The sequence below is a fragment of the Ipomoea triloba genome, chromosome 10 (genome assembly GCF_003576645.1).
Source record: "Ipomoea triloba cultivar NCNSP0323 chromosome 10, ASM357664v1".
Lineage (NCBI taxonomy): Eukaryota > Viridiplantae > Streptophyta > Magnoliopsida > Solanales > Convolvulaceae > Ipomoea > Ipomoea triloba.
In genome coordinates, this window is record NC_044925.1 from 138,556 (window position 1) to 155,985 (window position 17,430).

The 17,430-nt window shown below is 37.5% G+C and overlaps 1 protein-coding gene across 2 annotated transcripts; it reads left to right on the forward strand.

Moving 5' to 3' along the window:
• Positions 1-8,812: 8,812 nt before the first annotated feature.
• Positions 8,813-16,591, forward strand: LOC116032217 (autophagy-related protein 18h-like). Of its 2 annotated transcripts, XM_031274685.1 has the most exons (10): positions 9,251-9,390; positions 10,457-10,536; positions 11,052-11,492; positions 11,693-12,139; positions 12,566-12,808; positions 12,895-13,683; positions 13,759-13,937; positions 15,360-15,484; positions 15,593-16,158; positions 16,262-16,591. In XM_031274685.1, the coding sequence occupies exons 2-9, from the start codon at positions 10,528-10,530 to the stop codon at positions 16,150-16,152; spliced, it is 2,793 nt and encodes a 930-aa protein (XP_031130545.1). In that variant the 5' UTR covers positions 9,251-9,390; positions 10,457-10,527; the 3' UTR covers positions 16,153-16,158; positions 16,262-16,591. The 2 variants fall into 2 exon arrangements, with proteins under 2 accessions (XP_031130544.1, XP_031130545.1); XM_031274684.1 differs by lacking the exon at positions 10,457-10,536 and having other exon boundaries at positions 8,813-9,390.
• Positions 16,592-17,430: the final 839 nt, after the last annotated feature.

Below are 17,430 nucleotides of genomic sequence, written 5' to 3' on the forward strand. Positions count from 1 at the left end.
CTTTTAACCAAGAGGATTACAAGAGATTCTTGGAATTCATGCAGCATAATAAAGCCATCAGTTCTCCTCTTCAGGCTGGGCCACAAGTCAATGCCATAGCTGCAAATTTCATTCCAGATGCTAAACTGGAAGGTAAGATTATTGCTTCTAATAATACCTTGACAGAACCAGAACACATATGGATCTTGGACAGTGGTGCTACACATCATATTGTGTGCAGTGTGACCCTGTTAAACAACCCCAGGAAGGTCCAAGGTGTTAGGAACATCATGTAATAGGTTTTGATGATACCAACTGTTAAGTAGAAATCCCCAAGTCTCGACACATAGGCAAAATGTTGTAAGTTCGACAAGTAAACCAAGAGCGAAAATACAAACCGGGTAACTTTGAGCTCAACTCGGAAAATATTTAAGCTTAAGGTAAACTTGTTTGAACATCTTAGAAGTCTCGTGTTGTAATCCTATAGACAGATCAGAAGAAGGCACGGGACAACACTGGAGGAATAAGGGTCTGCGAGACATCAACTAAGTCTCGAGACATAAGCAGAGTTCGAGAGATAGGATCTCTCGATACATCAACCCAGTTCGAGACATAAGCAGAGTTCGAGAGATAGATCTCTCGATACATGGGGATCAAGACATCAAACAATCGAGACATCAATCTTGGTCTCGATAAACTGACACTTCTCCAAAAGGCTGAATGACGGTCAGGAAGCATGGATAAAGTTCGGAGAAGAAGAATATCATGGAGATAAAATATTAAGGAGGTGCCAGAAGTGGATGCCACATCAGAATTCCACAACAAACGGTTAGAAGCTGCACTAATCCAAAGTCGGTCTTATTCCCTAAAACGATGATCTATGGGAATTTAAAAAGAGTAACTTTTACCAAAAGTAGCAAGTGGAGCATGGACTCAAGAAAGTGGATTATGGAATATCCACTACCAAACAAAAGGTTCAAGTTACAAGACCACCACTCCATGAAAAATGCTGAAAAGATGCAAGTCCCATACACAGCATGGGAGACAAATTTCAAACGGAATAATTTTCCCTCCAACGGAATTATTCCTCAACTCTCATATAAAAAGGACGTGAAGACACAAGCTAAGGGCGGCTAATTGAGTAAGGTGTTATTCGAAAATCTTAAGAGGTGTCTGATTCAAACGTTCAAGTGCAAGTGCTCAATTTGGAATATCATCCTGATATTCAAAACAGCGAGAAAAACACATCTTAGTGTTTGAGAGAGTTACAAAGCTTAAACTGCTATATATCTAGAAGGTGACCGAAGCTGCTCTACATCGAAGTTGATTCAACGATAGCTTTTGGTCAGATTGGAGCTTGTTACACTCAACTGTGACAACCAAAGGTCCTTGCTTTGGATTAAGCAAGAGAGGCGGAGTAACCTGGCAGCTGTCTAGTGAAGATCCTGAGGCTTGAGGCGGGCTTGGTGATCAAAGCTCAAGTGCTCGAGNCTCAGATTAAATTGTTATGGGATGAATTGTTTGTGTTGAGACCCATACCTGCCTGTGAATGTTCACCTAGATGTGAATGTGGCAGCAAAATTTCTGAGAAGGTTAGGGCATAAATAGAAAGTGACATGTTATCATCCTTTCTTACTGGCCTAAATGATAATCTCAACAATGCTAAGAGACAGATCATGTTAAGGAAACCATTACCTGACATTGGAGAGGCTTTTGCTATGATTTCTCAACAAGAAAGGGAAATCAGTGGAGAACCTAGTGTTCTGGATGAAACCTTGACAGGGGCAGGAGTTTTTTTTACAAAACATGAGAACAAGAGATTCTTCCCCAATCAGAAACAAAAACCAGTGTGCAGCTTTTGTGGATACACTGGTCACACTATAGAAAAATGTTACAAAAAGCATGGATACCCCCCAGGTTGGAAGCCAAGACCAAAAGGGATGGGGAGTGTTAATCAGGTTCAGTCTACACTGCAAGAACTTCCCAGTTCAGAGGTTGATCCTTCCCCTTTTAACCAAGAGGATTACAAGAGATTCTTGGAATTCATGCAGCATAATAAAGCCATCAGTTCTCCTCTTCAGGCTGGGCCACAAGTCAATGCCATAGCTGCAAATTTCATTCCAGATGCTAAACTGGAAGGTAAGATTATTGCTTCTAATAATACCTTGACAGAACCAGAACACATATGGATCTTGGACAGTGGTGCTACACATCATATTGTGTGCAGTGTGACCCTGTTAAACAACCCCAGGAAGGTCCAAGGTGTTAGGAACATCATGTAATAGGTTTTGATGATACCAACTGTTAAGTAGAAATCCCCAAGTCTCGACACATAGGCAAAATGTTGTAAGTTCGACAAGTAAACCAAGAGCGAAAATACAAACCGGGTAACTTTGAGCTCAACTCGGAAAATATTTAAGCTTAAGGTAAACTTGTTTGAACATCTTAGAAGTCTCGTGTTGTAATCCTATAGACAGATCAGAAGAAGGCACGGGACAACACTGGAGGAATAAGGGTCTGCGAGACATCAACTAAGTCTCGAGACATAAGCAGAGTTCGAGAGATAGGATCTCTCGATACATCAACCCAGTTCGAGACATAAGCAGAGTTCGAGAGATAGATCTCTCGATACATGGGGATCAAGACATCAAACAATCGAGACATCAATCTTGGTCTCGATAAACTGACACTTCTCCAAAAGGCTGAATGACGGTCAGGAAGCATGGATAAAGTTCGGAGAAGAAGAATATCATGGAGATAAAATATTAAGGAGGTGCCAGAAGTGGATGCCACATCAGAATTCCACAACAAACGGTTAGAAGCTGCACTAATCCAAAGTCGGTCTTATTCCCTAAAACGATGATCTATGGGAATTTAAAAAGAGTAACTTTTACCAAAAGTAGCAAGTGGAGCATGGACTCAAGAAAGTGGATTATGGAATATCCACTACCAAACAAAAGGTTCAAGTTACAAGACCACCACTCCATGAAAAATGCTGAAAAGATGCAAGTCCCATACACAGCATGGGAGACAAATTTCAAACGGAATAATTTTCCCTCCAACGGAATTATTCCTCAACTCTCATATAAAAAGGACGTGAAGACACAAGCTAAGGGCGGCTAATTGAGTAAGGTGTTATTCGAAAATCTTAAGAGGTGTCTGATTCAAACGTTCAAGTGCAAGTGCTCAATTTGGAATATCATCCTGATATTCAAAACAGCGAGAAAAACACATCTTAGTGTTTGAGAGAGTTACAAAGCTTAAACTGCTATATATCTAGAAGGTGACCGAAGCTGCTCTACATCGAAGTTGATTCAACGATAGCTTTTGGTCAGATTGGAGCTTGTTACACTCAACTGTGACAACCAAAGGTCCTTGCTTTGGATTAAGCAAGAGAGGCGGAGTAACCTGGCAGCTGTCTAGTGAAGATCCTGAGGCTTGAGGCGGGCTTGGTGATCAAAGCTCAAGTGCTCGAGNTTGGTGATCAAAGCTCAAGTGCTCGATAGGTGGAGTAACAAGAAGCGGGGCGAAAAACCTGAGGCTTGAGGCGGGCTTCGTGATCAAAGCTCAAGCGCTCGATATTGTACTAAAAAGGGAAGTTTTAGTGCAATCCTTCCAGGGAGTTTCTGGAAGAAGAGTGGACGTAGGCGGGTTGGCCGAACCACTTAAAAATCTCTCTTGCATTTACTTTCTGTCTTTATCTCTCGTTATCTAACTCTCGAACTGCACTGCATATAACCGCACCTCTCGAACTAACTCAAACTCGTGCTAATAAAAAGGGGATAACCTTTCCGCTGCGCATTAAACTTTGTCTTCATCTTGTGAGGTATCGGACCTAAACATCCTAAGTCCAATACACACAAGAAGTTGAAAAAGATTTGCAAAATCTTATACAAGTCTATTCCCCCCCCCCCCCCTTATAGACTTGTACCCCATCCCCTTGGGACCAACACAAGGAATATCTGTTGATCTGCCTAATGGACACCAAGCCCAAGTATCCCACATTGGGACAGTTCAGTTGACAACAGACTTGGTTTTATTCAGTGTTCTATGTGTACCTATTTTTCACTACAATCTAATATCCTTGGGTGAACTTACAAGAAGATCTAAATGCAGCATCCTATTACATTCTAATCAGTGTGTTATATAGGATCAACTCCATGGGAGGATGATTGGTATGGCTGAACTGAAGAGAGGACTCTATCAGCTTGCTCTACCTGCTTATACTTCTTGTAAACCTACTGTCAATAGCTGTAAATTTTGGCATGCTAGGTTGGGACATGCCTCTGAAGGCAAAATTAGGATTCTACATTCTGTTGATAGTGAAATTTGTAATGACAAACCAAACATATGTGATTGTTGTCATTTCTCCAAACAAAGAAGGTTACCTTTTAAGCCTAGTTCTAATATTTCAGCTAACTGCTTTGATCTTGTGCATGCTGACATTTGGGGACCATATCAAATTCCCACTATCTATGGTCACAAGTATTTTCTTACGTTGGTGGATGATCACAGCAAGGCTACTTGGGTATACCTAATGAGGTGCAAAAGTGAGGTTAAACAGTTGATACAAGCCTTTTGTGAAATAATTAACACTCAGTTTGGCAAAAGAATCAAGTGTGTGAGGTCTGATAATGGGAAGGAATTTATCTTGAAAGAATTCTATCAATCCAAGGGTATTCTCCATCAAACATCTTGTGTATACACTCCTCAACAAAATAGTATTGTGGAAAGGAAGCATGGCCATATCTTAGCCATTGCAAGGGCCCTTAGAATTCAAGCTCATTTGCCTGAGACTTTTTGGGGTGATTGTATCCTTCATGCAGTCTATATAATCAATAGACTTCCATCAACTGCCCTAGACAACAACATACCTTACCAGATCCTTTTTGGCAAAGTGCCACAATATCAACATCTTAGAGTGTTTGGTTGTCTAGCCTTTGCTATGATTCCCAGCTGCCAAAGAAGCAAGCTCTCTCCAAGAGCCAGAAAATGCATGTTTTTAGGATTTGCCAATGGGGTGAAGGGGTATAAACTGTATGATCTGCAAACTAAAGAAATATTCCTATCCAGGGATGTTAGCTTTTATGAAAATTCATTTCCATTCCAAAATAATCAAGATGAGTTGAATGATGAAACTAGTTTGGAAACTGATATTGTTTTACCCTCTAGAGGAGTTATTTACTCAGATAATGAGGAGCAGGTGCAAGACACCACCATCAGTCCAGAAAGCCATCAACAAAATCAAGAAGACACTGATATTCAAACCCAATCAGTGCCATCATTTCAAGAAGGGGAGCCCATTGCAGAATCAACAATTGAACCCCAGCCAAGGAGATCCACCAGAATCAGGACCATTCCTACTTATCTCAGTGATTATGCTTGTCAGAATACTACTGTTAGGAGAACATCTCCACACATTATCTCTAATGTTCTATCCTACAACAGTCTATCTCAGAAATATAGAGCATTTGCTGTTAATGCTCTAGTAGCCAAAGAACCCAAGACATATAATGAAGCAATCAAAGAGGACTGTTGGAGAAAGGCTATGGAAAATGAAATAAGTGCTCTGCAAGCCAACAACACATGGGTGCTGACATACCTCCCTCCTAATAAGGAGCCCATAGGCTGCAAGTGGGTGTATAAAACCAAACTCAAAGCTGATGGCACCATAGAAAGGCACAAGGCTAGGTTGGTTGCAAAAGGATACACACAAACCCCTAGTATAGACTACTTTGACACCTTCAGCCCTGTTGCAAAGATAATTACCATTAGAATGCTATTGGCAGTAGCTGCAATCAAAGGATGGTCTCTACACCAACTAGATGTCAACAATGCCTTCCTCCATGGGGATCTAGTTGAAGAGGTTTATATGAAACTCCCTCCTGGTTTCACTCCCCAAAAACCTGGTCAAGTGTGCAGATTAGTTAAGAGCCTATATGGTCTGAAACAAGCAAGCAGACAGTGGAATGTGAAATTGTCTCAAGAGCTGCTGCATATGGGCTTCAGGCAAGCTTCATCTGACTCTTCATTATTTCTTAAAGGAAGAGATGACAGTTTTGTAGCTCTGCTTGTGTATGTTGATGATGTTGTGATAGCAAGCCCTGATTTTGAACAAGTTCAGCATATCAAAAGGCACCTAGATAATGTCTTTCATATTAAAGGCTTAGGGCCTTTAAGGTTCTTTCTTGGTTTGGAGATTGCAAGAAACAGTTCAGGCATTTCCTTGACACAAAGAAAATATGCATTAGAGCTTCTTGAAGAAACAGATTTCATACACTGTAAACCAGTCAGAACTCCCATGGTTACTTCAAACAAGTTCAGTAGAGAAACTGGTAATAAACTAGAAGATGTTTCTCAGTACAGAAGGCTAGTAGGAAAGCTTTTGCACCTAACCATTACAAGGCCTGATATCAGTTATGCAACCCAACAATTGTCTCAGTTCTTAGACTGCCCCACTGATGTACATATGCAAGCAGCTCACAGGGTTCTAAGGTACATCAAGGCAGCCCCAGGTCAAGGTATTTTCTTCTCAGCAAGCTCCTCTTTACAGTTGAAAGGATTCACTGATTCAGATTGGGCTGCTTGCCCAGATACTAGGAGATTTGTCACTGGTTTTTGCATATTTCTTGGCACTTCATTGGTCACTTGGAAGTCCAAAAAGCAGGTTACAATCTCCAGGAGTTCTTCTGAAGCAGAATATAGAGCTTTAGCCTCTACAGCCTGTGAGATCCAATGGCTACTGTACATCCTGCAAGATCTAGGGATATTAGAAAACTCTCCAGCCCTACTCTATTGTGACAACAAGTCTGCTATTGTCATTGCTGAAAATCTTGTTTTCTACGAAAGGACAAAGCACATTGAAATAGACTGTCACTTGGTAAGGGAAAAGCTACAGAAAGGTGTCCTAAAGCTGCTACATGTATCCACCTCTAATCAGCTTGCAGATGTTTTTACCAAACCTCATGCAGAGATCAGCTTCCATGCTTTTGTTTCCAAGCTGAAATTACATAATATGTATCTTCCAGCTTGCGGGGGGGTGTCAACACATACAGATCAGCACCCTGAACCTAACTCAAATATTAGTTAAGTTTGTTAGCATTAGTTGGTTAGCATTCTGTTAGCTTTCTGTTTCTGTAAACTACCTCACAGCAGCTAGCTTGTATATAAGACTGCATCTCCTCTTCTGTAATAGTTTTACTTCATTCAATCAAATATACACTTTGCCTTTTTTCTCTGTAAACTCCAACACGCTCCCAAGGGGAATTTTGGATCAGGTTCGATAGGAGTTCGATCGGTGGAAGCGGAAGCAAGCGTCCTGTTTATATGAAGGTACCACTCCCTTGGTGACAATACTATTCATGACGGATATAATGCAACAATTGTACCCGATCAACTTGTTGGTGCAGGGAAATAAAAATTACAATGGCAAGACCGACCCTGATGAGCACAATAACTCATACTACGGCAACATGTTAATGATGGGAGTGTTTGACGCGGTAATTTGTTGGGCATTATTCTCCACTATGTCCGAGAGGGCGGATAAGTGGTTCAAATCTCTTGAGACGGGATTTGTATGGAGTTTTCTCGAGCTCGCAAGGTTGTTCGTACAGAAGTTTGCCACTCAAAGACCGTGTGACGCCATTTCACCCACCTCAATGGCTATCACCAATTTCTGGGGGAGTCGTTGAGTGTTTTTCTAGTCTGATGGAATAATGGAATCAGGGAAGTAGAGCCAATGGATGATCGGACTACTATTAACTTGGTTCACTCTTCGCTTTGGTCTGGGAGCCTATACGAGGATTTCATCATGCAACCGCCTTGGACATACGAAGAAGCTTTGCGAAGGGTTATTGCCCAAGCTAATGCGATGGAGGCCAACATGGCCAAACGTCGGGCGGAAGCAGGATCCAACCGAATAGAATGGCGTTCCGACCAAAAACAAAGCGACCACCCCAACAAAGGACGGGATAAGGCCCCTTCATATACCCCTCTCAATACATCGGTTTCTCAAACCCTCGCTATATTTGTTTCAACTTCTTTCTTCAGCTTCATTTTCTCAAAATCATATCAAATTCGCTCATCTTCTTGGTTTGAAATGTCTTCATCTTTGGTTTCACCAGGCACGCGAAATAACTTAGAGTATGAGCATACGATGTATTATCATTGTGGATTGAAATTCCCAATTTGCACAACTTGCGATTATGGGAGGAAAATTTTTGGTTATCAAAGATGTACATGCGTGATTGTCAGGAGGGGTACATGCGTGATTTTTTATTATTATTATTTTTTTTGTGTGGAAATACCAAATTTCATATACTAGAGAACAAAATGACAATGATGATGCATTTGGAATGGAAGTTGTTTATGTAATGGAAGTTTTTGTTTTCGCCACCTCAAATAGAATTGGCATGATGTCATATCACCGAAAAGTAAAAAATCATCTTTTTGGTGAATTGAAGCAATTCCACCAAAAGGTAGAATTATATTATAGTTCCACATTCTAGTGAGATTGGAGCCACGGGAAAGTGGAAAATATAATTTTTGGTGGTTTGAAGCAATTCAACCAAAGTGTGATATTATAAATTATTTTTGTCAGCCTCATTAACTTAACTGAATGTATGTCATCAAAACTAAATGGAGATTAGAACTTGGAAAAAATAATAAATACAAGAATTTTAGAAAGTTTATATATCAAATTAGCTTTTATTTTAGACCAATGGTTAATTTAGTACTTGTAAGTTGTGACTATAGTAGATGTGTCTATTTGACCTTCTGCTCAATTGTTTATAATTGTTTGGGGATGAAATTATCATTTTACATGACACTAGAGGTCAGTTTTGATATTTCCGGAGAACTTGATTCTCTTACACCGGAGAGTCTCCGAGATCAATGAGAGAGGGAGAGAAACCACACTGTTAAAGGTCAAAGACAAGCAAAATTAACACGGCCAAAAAATACTCGCCGGCGTTATACGCGCCATTCTTGTTCCCGTTGTCCGTTTGATTAATGCTTTATCATCTGATCGTCAATTCGCGTCAGCAGCATCGCTCTGCAGAGGACGGCGGCGGCTGCGATGAAGAGCCATTGCTGACATCATCAGCAGAAGCTGCAGAACGACAACTAGTTCCTAAATTTTCGTTCATTTTCTCCGGCGACGACCGGTGAGATTTTCGAGAGTTTTTCCCCACTATAGTGAATATTATTATGAAGAAAAGCCAAAGCATCGGTAACAGTTGTACCACGAATCGCAAGGCTAAGAATGGGACGAATGGATTTCTTCCAAATTCCCTCAAGTTCATATCCTCTTGCGTCAAGACGGTTTCATCTAATGTGCGCTCCGCAGGAGCCTCCGTAGCCAGCTCCATCTCCGCAGCTGCTTCCGATTCAGATGATCATCGCAAGGATCAGGTCTTCTTAGGATTTTACCATTTTTCTCACCACCATGATCGAAGTACTTTTTTTCATAAGTTGCTGGTTAATTTTGAGCTTGCCTTTTGTTTGGATGATTGATTGCCACTTTCATTGTGGTTTTCTCATTTTCTCACTGGAAGGTGGAAATGACGTGGTCAACCATTTTTATGGTAGTTTGAGCTAGTGACGTTTGCAATATAGGATCGTTTCGACCATTTCTATCGATCTACTTGGTTCGGATAATTTGAGGTTTTACTTGTTGAGTATTCATGCACTATAAAAATAAGAGGGTGTTGTTTTTGGATTGTCACACTTGTGGTCAATAAAGGTGGTCGTATTTGCCCAATATAATTAAGACAGACAACTATATATACTTCTAAGGATCAAAGTTTGTATTCAATCTTCACTTCACTACAATTACATTCCTTTCAGAGTCTCACTGTAATTCAATAGGCATTATTTACCACTGCAGAGGCAGTGATATCAGAATATGTAAATGAAACATCATATATCCTTGTTCTACTCAATTTTCTGCTCATATCAAATCTAGAAAATGTACCTGCAAAATTTCTGAGAATTTAGCATTTATTTAGCGTTTACAGTTGTTACCTAATTGTCTCTGCTGTTTTTATTGTCCTCTTTGCCCTTCCTTTTGAGTTTTTCTATATAAAGAAAGAGTACTTAAAGAGATATTGTTGGGAAAAGAACTAAAAATTTTAGGAACTTATACATTTCATTTTTAATGAACTTCATTATTTTGGATTCAAGAGAAGTGATTATAGCTATGACAACAGATAAAAAAAAAATCTAAGGATCTCTTTTCAGGAGGTTGGTTTTGATCTTGGGGTGGGCAAGGGACATTAAAAGCCAAAAAATTAACTAGTGGAACATATAGTAGTGGCAATAATTTTTGTTGAATGCGTAGTTAGTTTATAGTTATTCTAAAATCATATCTATTTTCTGTTTCAACAACAATCATAATTAGAAAGTCTTATAAGTCTTCTTACATAAAATATCATTGAATAGAAATTATTTTTGCTTTACTTTCGGAATTTTGGTGTAGACATTCAGAAGACGTATACTTTTAGCAAGGCGATCTGTATCCATCTCAAATCTCTTTTTTCAGCACAAGTCATGCAATCTGTAAGTTAGGTGCAAATGCAAAAACCAACCTGCACATCTACTTTTGTATTAGTAGCTATGAACTGAATATGCTCTGCTTTTTTAATTGCTGCCCTCATAATCTACTTATAGAAACTGAAAATTGAAAACAAAGCTTCCCCCATAACGTACTGCATTGTTTGTTAGAGAAGGGCAGCTATAAGCCTATAATACATGTATAAATTGGCGAGTTCCTTTGATAGTCTTAACCTCATGCTGGTTACATAATTGACTAATTTGATAAAATGCTGTTTACTTTGATTGGAGCCTTTTTTCTTCTACGTTCTTCTTTTTTCTCCTTTACATAACTGAAATGGGGCATTTTTGAATGTAGTATTAGTCCTACAATATTGCTCATGGGTCATTACATGTTTTACTTTTCTTTGGAGTACCTTCATTATGTTACTCCTTGTACTTTTGTTATTTCTGTTGAAGTCTTATAGGTGATCTTTTTAATGATTTTAACTTGTTTCATTTGGGATTTTTGGCCAAAACAGGTTCTCTGGGCTTGCTTTGACAAACTAGAATTAAGTCCATCCTTCAGGCGAGTCCTGCTTGTCGGTTATTCTAATGGTTTTCAAGTTCTAGATGTTGAAGATGCATCTAATGTTTGTGAACTGGTTTCAAGGAGGGATGATCCAGTAACATTTCTACAGATGCAGCCCATACCTGCAATGTCCAATGGTCCTGAAGGGTTTAGAAACTCACATCCCATGCTCTTGGTTGTGGCATGTGATGAAGCAATTGATTCCATTCCAGCAGAACGCTGGAGAGATGGCTTTATTGAGCCTCAGACAGGAAACATTCTTAACCCACCTTCTACTGTTCGCTTTTACTCTCTGCGGTCCCATAATTATGTTCACAGTCTGCGATTCCGGTCTACTGTATATATGATTAGGTCCAGTCCACAAATACTGGCTGTTGGACTTGTAGCACAAGTAAGCATCTTTATTTTTCACTCACAACTTGTAGGTGTTTTGTATACCATTGAGTATTCTTCTGTGTTAACTTGCATGCTAGCCTTCTGATTTTTATATTTTATTCTACAGGGTATGCATGCACTATATTGAAGTTCAGTATTTTGTTTTGTATGCTGATCAATTAAAGTAGTTCTTAATGGCCTACATTTTGCTGGCAGATCTATTGCTTTGATGCTGTTACACTAGAGACTAAGTTCAGTGTACTAACATATCCCGTGCCTCAGTTGGGTGGCCAGGGGTTCACTGGGGTTAATATTGGATATGGTCCCATGGCTGTAGGTCCAAGATGGTTAGCCTATGCTTCAAATAATCCAATACTATCAAACACAGGACGATTAAGCCCACAAAGTCTTAGTCCTTCTCCAGGTGTTAGCCCCTCTACATCTCCTGGTAATGGAAATATGGTTGCTAGATATGCCATGGAGTCAAGTAAACAGCTAGCTGCTGGATTGATCAATCTTGGAGACATGGGCTACAAGACTTTGTCAAAGTATTGTCATGAGATTCTTCCTGATGGTTCTAGTTCACCTGTGTCATCAAGTACTAGCTGGAAAGGTGGAAGGGGTGGTGCCATTCATTTGACTGACATAGATGCTACTGGGGTGGTTAGTTTTATTAAAAGCTTGAGCCAAAAAGAAACTTTTCTAATCAATAATTGATTTATTGATAAATTATAATTTTCTTTATTCCTATAATATTGGAAAAAGCTTTATTTTTCTTGTCCCAGTACCATATCATTATGCTGCTCATTTAGTTGAATTTTGTTTGTTCTCAAGTAGTGAAAAGAGTGCTGCTGTTTCAATGTGAGCTAATATGCTCATTTCCATTTTCTTGAGACTATAGTTTCAGTCTCAGATAGTAGTTTCTCAAGAAAGTGTTATGGAAAACGTGGAACTGACAGTGAGGTTTGACTTTTCTGATAATCTAATCAGTGAAATGCTTTCTTAAATAAGCAAGAAATTGTTTAAAGCTCTGAAGGTAGCCAAAATTACTGACCTAAAAGGCTTTTTCTTTCAATTCGTCTATTGCAGGTTATGATTAAGGATTTTGTATCCCAAGCCGTTATTTCACAATTTAGGGCCCATACAAGCCCCATATCTGCTCTATGTTTTGACCCTAGTGGCACTCTTCTTGTTACTGCCTCCACGTGTGGGAACAATATAAATGTATTCCGGATAATACCTTGCTCTCAAATTGGATCGGGCACACATGGCAACAATTGGAGTTGTTCTTATGTCCACTTGTACAAGCTCCATCGAGGCGTGACTCCAGCTGTGTGTACTTTTATTCTTATATATGTATGAATATGAAATGTCAAAATGTAATATGTTCTAAATTTTACTTTATGTGATGTGTACAGGTGATTCAAGACATCTGTTTTAGTTCCTATAGTCAGTGGGTAGCTATTATTTCATCCAGGGGCACATGCCATATATTTGTTCTATCCCCTTTTGGTGGTGAGACTGGACTTCAATTACAAAATTCTCCAGTTGATGGTCCAAGTCTAGTACCTATTCTATCTCTGCCTTGGTGGTTTACTTCATCTTTCTTGACAACCCATCAGTCTTCTACTCCACCTGCAGCTATTACACTGTCTGTTATTAGCAGGATAAAAAATTTGTCTGCTTGGATGAATACTGTGAGCAATGCCACATCTACAGCAGGAAAGGCTCCAGTGCCTTCTGGTATTGTTGCTGCTGTTTTTCATAACTGCATAAGCCATGATGTGCACCCTGCTTCACTAAGTTGTAATGCTTTAGAGCATCTATTAGCCTTCACTCGTAGTGGTCATCTAATTCAATATGCACTGAGGACTTCCCTTGGTGGAGATCAGGGTGACTCTTCTTTCAGAACTTGGACAGGTTCCTCAATGCAAATGCATGAGGATGAAGTGGGTGTGAAGGTTGAGCCTGTTCAATGGTGGGATGTTTGCCGAAGAGCGTATTGGCCTGAAAGAGAGGAGCATTTTCAGGGGATTAAGCTTAGTACCCGAGCAGCTGTTGATGCAGTAATGGGTACTTCTGCTAGTGAAGATGCTGATATGGAAGGCAAGGAGTTTGTCAAGCTACATGCTCATTCTCACTGGTACCTTTCCAATGCAGAGGTGCAGTTGAGGTCTGGGAGGGTACCTCTTTGGCAGAAGTCAAAGGTACTGCTTACCTTCTTTAAGTTGTCCTTCCCTATGCTTATTTTTGTGTTGACTATGTATTAATATTTGCTTTAGATATACTTCTATACTATGAGTCTCAAAGGGTTTGAAGAGCAGAATCTTAGTCAAAGTTATGGCTGTGAAGAGATTGAAATTGAGAGGTTTCCTGTCAATGAGGTGGAAACAAGACGCAATGATTTGCTGCCTGTGTTTAACCATTTTCATAGGATTTGCACAAATTGGAATGATGAAAGGTATTATTCATTCTCTAGGTCTGTTTTTGGTTAATATATGAAGTAAACTCTTTTACAATACTGTGTTTCTGCTCTTGGTGGACTAGCTTTGCATGCTTGAAGTTATTGGATGACTAAGTCAAGAACATGATATTGCTCCATTAACATGTTTTTCCAAAAATACGCAGCCATTTGCTTAGTGGGCATAATAATTATTAAAGGAGTTTTTTTCCCAAACTAGGGTACTTTCAAATCTTATTTACCAAAATATAGTAGTTTTAAACTTATTTTCCAAACTAGGCTACTTTTTTTCATGTCAACGCTTTGACATGCCGTATCTGTGTTGTCATCACCACACCGCACATTTTGCCATGTCACACATATGCCACATCATATATATATATATATATATATATATATATATATATATATATATATATATATATATATATAATGCTATTAATAAGAAGTGAACTCTGACCATTTAAATAATAATTTAAAACTTGATCAATTCTACTAGAATACCAATTTGTTAATTTTGCGATTAATTTGTTTAATAATAACATCAATTGGGAAGAAACTCTTAAATATAGAAAATTTTCCAAAATAAAATTATTAAACCCTAAATTGTTTTTGAATAATCTTGTAGTTTTCTTATATACATTTTAACTAAATATATTTGTATTATTTATATTTGTCATTTAAATAATAAATTAGTATTATATTCCTTATATTTAAAAATAAATAGTATGCCATCATTTCTGATCTGTGCCTAATTAGCTTCGGTTGCTTGTTCATATCTTATCTGATCTTATGCCATCATATAATTGTATCCATGTGGTCATTTTCAACTTCATTACTATTATTATTAACTTCATTTATTCTATCTATATATGTTGCCTCAATTGCATTGCATTCTCACTTCACATGCATTCAACTCAAATATTATATTCCAAATTGATACACTAATAGATATAATAATACAATTGATTATCTAATTAAGAAAATTTGTACTATACTGATCAAACCCACTCCATGTTTACTATAATTTAAATAGAAAGAGTTACTAACACCTTTGTAACCTTTATTCTATTTACAAAAATGTCATCACATATTTGTATTCATAGTAGTAGATGGAAATCATGGAATTCCTCCTAAGCATTGTGACATTTCCCTCTAATTAAATAGATATATAGTAAGATTTTTTTAGTATGCAAAAAAAATCATCATGGAATTGTCAATACGTAACTGAGTATATTGCCTCCTCACTATCTTTGACTAAAAATTTGTTGTTTACTTTGTATCTAGACATAGTAAGTTAGTAAAGATCCCCCCTTACTAGTTTTGGAAAGTTAAAGTTACCTTCTCTCTCCTCATAAATGAGGAAGTATTTATACTATAATTTGCATGAATTACAATGAGTTAATTTGTATTATTGTATAGGAGTTCCTTTGATGATAGAACTTCTGCTACACAATATGCCTCTTCTATTGGTATGGGGAAGTCAGAATATGCTGCTTTTAATGCTAATGTAGTCTCAGCTTGTTCAGTCCAAAAGTCCCATACTGGTAAGATTTTTTGGTTTGATTTGATCTGTAATGCCATAGTGTTTGTTTTTTAAAACCAAAAAAAAAAAAATTCCTTACAGCTCTCTATGTATTTGGATCTACTGCCAGGCTCTCAGCAAACATCTGATGTAGATAAAGTGGATATAAAGTCCATGTCATATCTGCAAAATGACCTGTTGGATGAGGATGATGGAGTGGGGGTATCAGGTTCTATTTTAACCCCAATGATGCAAAACCAGATTTCCTCTACTCCCAAGTTATCCACAAATATTATGTCTTCCCTTGAGGAACGTAATGCTGTAAATAGTCCAACTTTCCCCAATGGTGGGTCTGTCTCTATTGGAGGAATGTGTGCTAGGGATGCTCAGTCTTCAAGCAGTGCTGTCACTAGTGAAGGTTCCAACTCAAGTTCTAATCGTTCTGATACAAGTATGAACATTATTGATGAAGGGCCAGCTCCTGAAGATATGTGCGACCGCATTGATTTTGGGCAGTATTTTCAAGAGGGGTACTTTAAAGCTGCAACTGATAACAAATCCCTTAAATTAGCAGAAGTTATTACTGATATTGATAGCAATAATTGTGCATGTGAGAAAGAGAAATCTGAAGATGACAAGGAAAGTGACTTGCTCGGAGGTGTATTTGACTGTTCTGAAGGAGGCGTGTGAACTTGGGTATGATAATAAAATATTTTAAAACTACCGTTATAAAATTTTGGAATGTTAATGAAAACTTTGAATCTCGGCACAATCATGTAAGTTTGTTGTTTCCTTGCAGGTTGACACTTGACTTGATGATTCTAACTCTATGACGGTTATTGTTCTATTGTTTTGGCGTTGTTCCTGTTGTATAAGCTTTGGTAGAGTTCAACTGTGTGCAATGCGTGATTAATGGGGGTTTGAAGAAAGGGGAAAATGTGACTTGACTGATGTGATATGCATGTATTCCATTATTTTTTTACCAGCACTGAACGCCTGGTTTCTCCTTGTCTAATTATCTTGTACAGGTCTGTGTATATATTAAAGTTAATGATGCAAAAGCTTGGATTGGACAGGTATGTCTATGCTGTATACTTTATTATTATTATTAATTACTAGTATTTTTGCCCGTGGGATTTGTTATAATATTTAAAGAATATTTGGATCAATATACAATTATATATATTATAACATCGAATATTATATAGCACAATTGATGAAATTGATTGGATCGATTATGTTTTCTGATGTTTTCCTTTGAATTAGAACAAATAATTGTCCAATTATCCGGGCGTGGATAAATTTTTTTTATTATATATTGAGATAATAAAAATAAAGATGAAATTATAAAAAATTTTAATATTGAACGTGTACATTTATTTGATTATAAGATTAGTACAAAAATATTACTCAATTAATTGAATAATATATTACTTGTTTGTCTAAAATTATCTTAAAAAGATCTATAAGTAATATGACTTATATAATTATATTATGACTTATATAATTATATTATTACTAAAATAAATAAGAGAAAATGAGAAATAAATTAATTGTAATTATTATAAAATAAATTCAACGACCAATGCTTAACTTAATTATCATAATAATTATTAGGCAATTATTATTAGTCAATTACACTAATATATGTGTAATTATACTTTTATACTTCAAGTATATTCATTTTTCCCATATTGCATTTAGTTTTATCTTCCTCCTCCATATTTGAATGGATTAATTTTGATTATTATAAAAATCTAACAACCCATGTTCAATTAATCTTTTTTAAAGTTTAAATAACTTAGAGTTTTCAAAAGGAAAGTATAATTAACTATTAAAGTTTTTAAATAATTTTCAGTCAATTAGTAATATCCTTTTCTTTTCCCGATAAATTATTTTACTTTTATTAATAGTCTTAATACGTGAGTATACATATTATCAATTTATAGATATTAGTTAATTTCTATT

Bases quoted from the DNA above. Each gene is read 5' to 3' on its own strand.
- LOC116032217 (XM_031274684.1), top strand. From the start codon at position 9,187: ATGAAGAAAAGCCAAAGCATCGGTAACAGTTGTACCACGAATCGCAAG. The intron at 9,391-11,051 runs GTCTTCTTAGGA...TGGCCAAAACAG, and splicing joins ATGATCATCGCAAGGATCAG to GTTCTCTGGGCTTGCTTTGA. The intron at 13,684-13,758 runs GTACTGCTTACC...TATTTGCTTTAG, and splicing joins CTCTTTGGCAGAAGTCAAAG to ATATACTTCTATACTATGAG.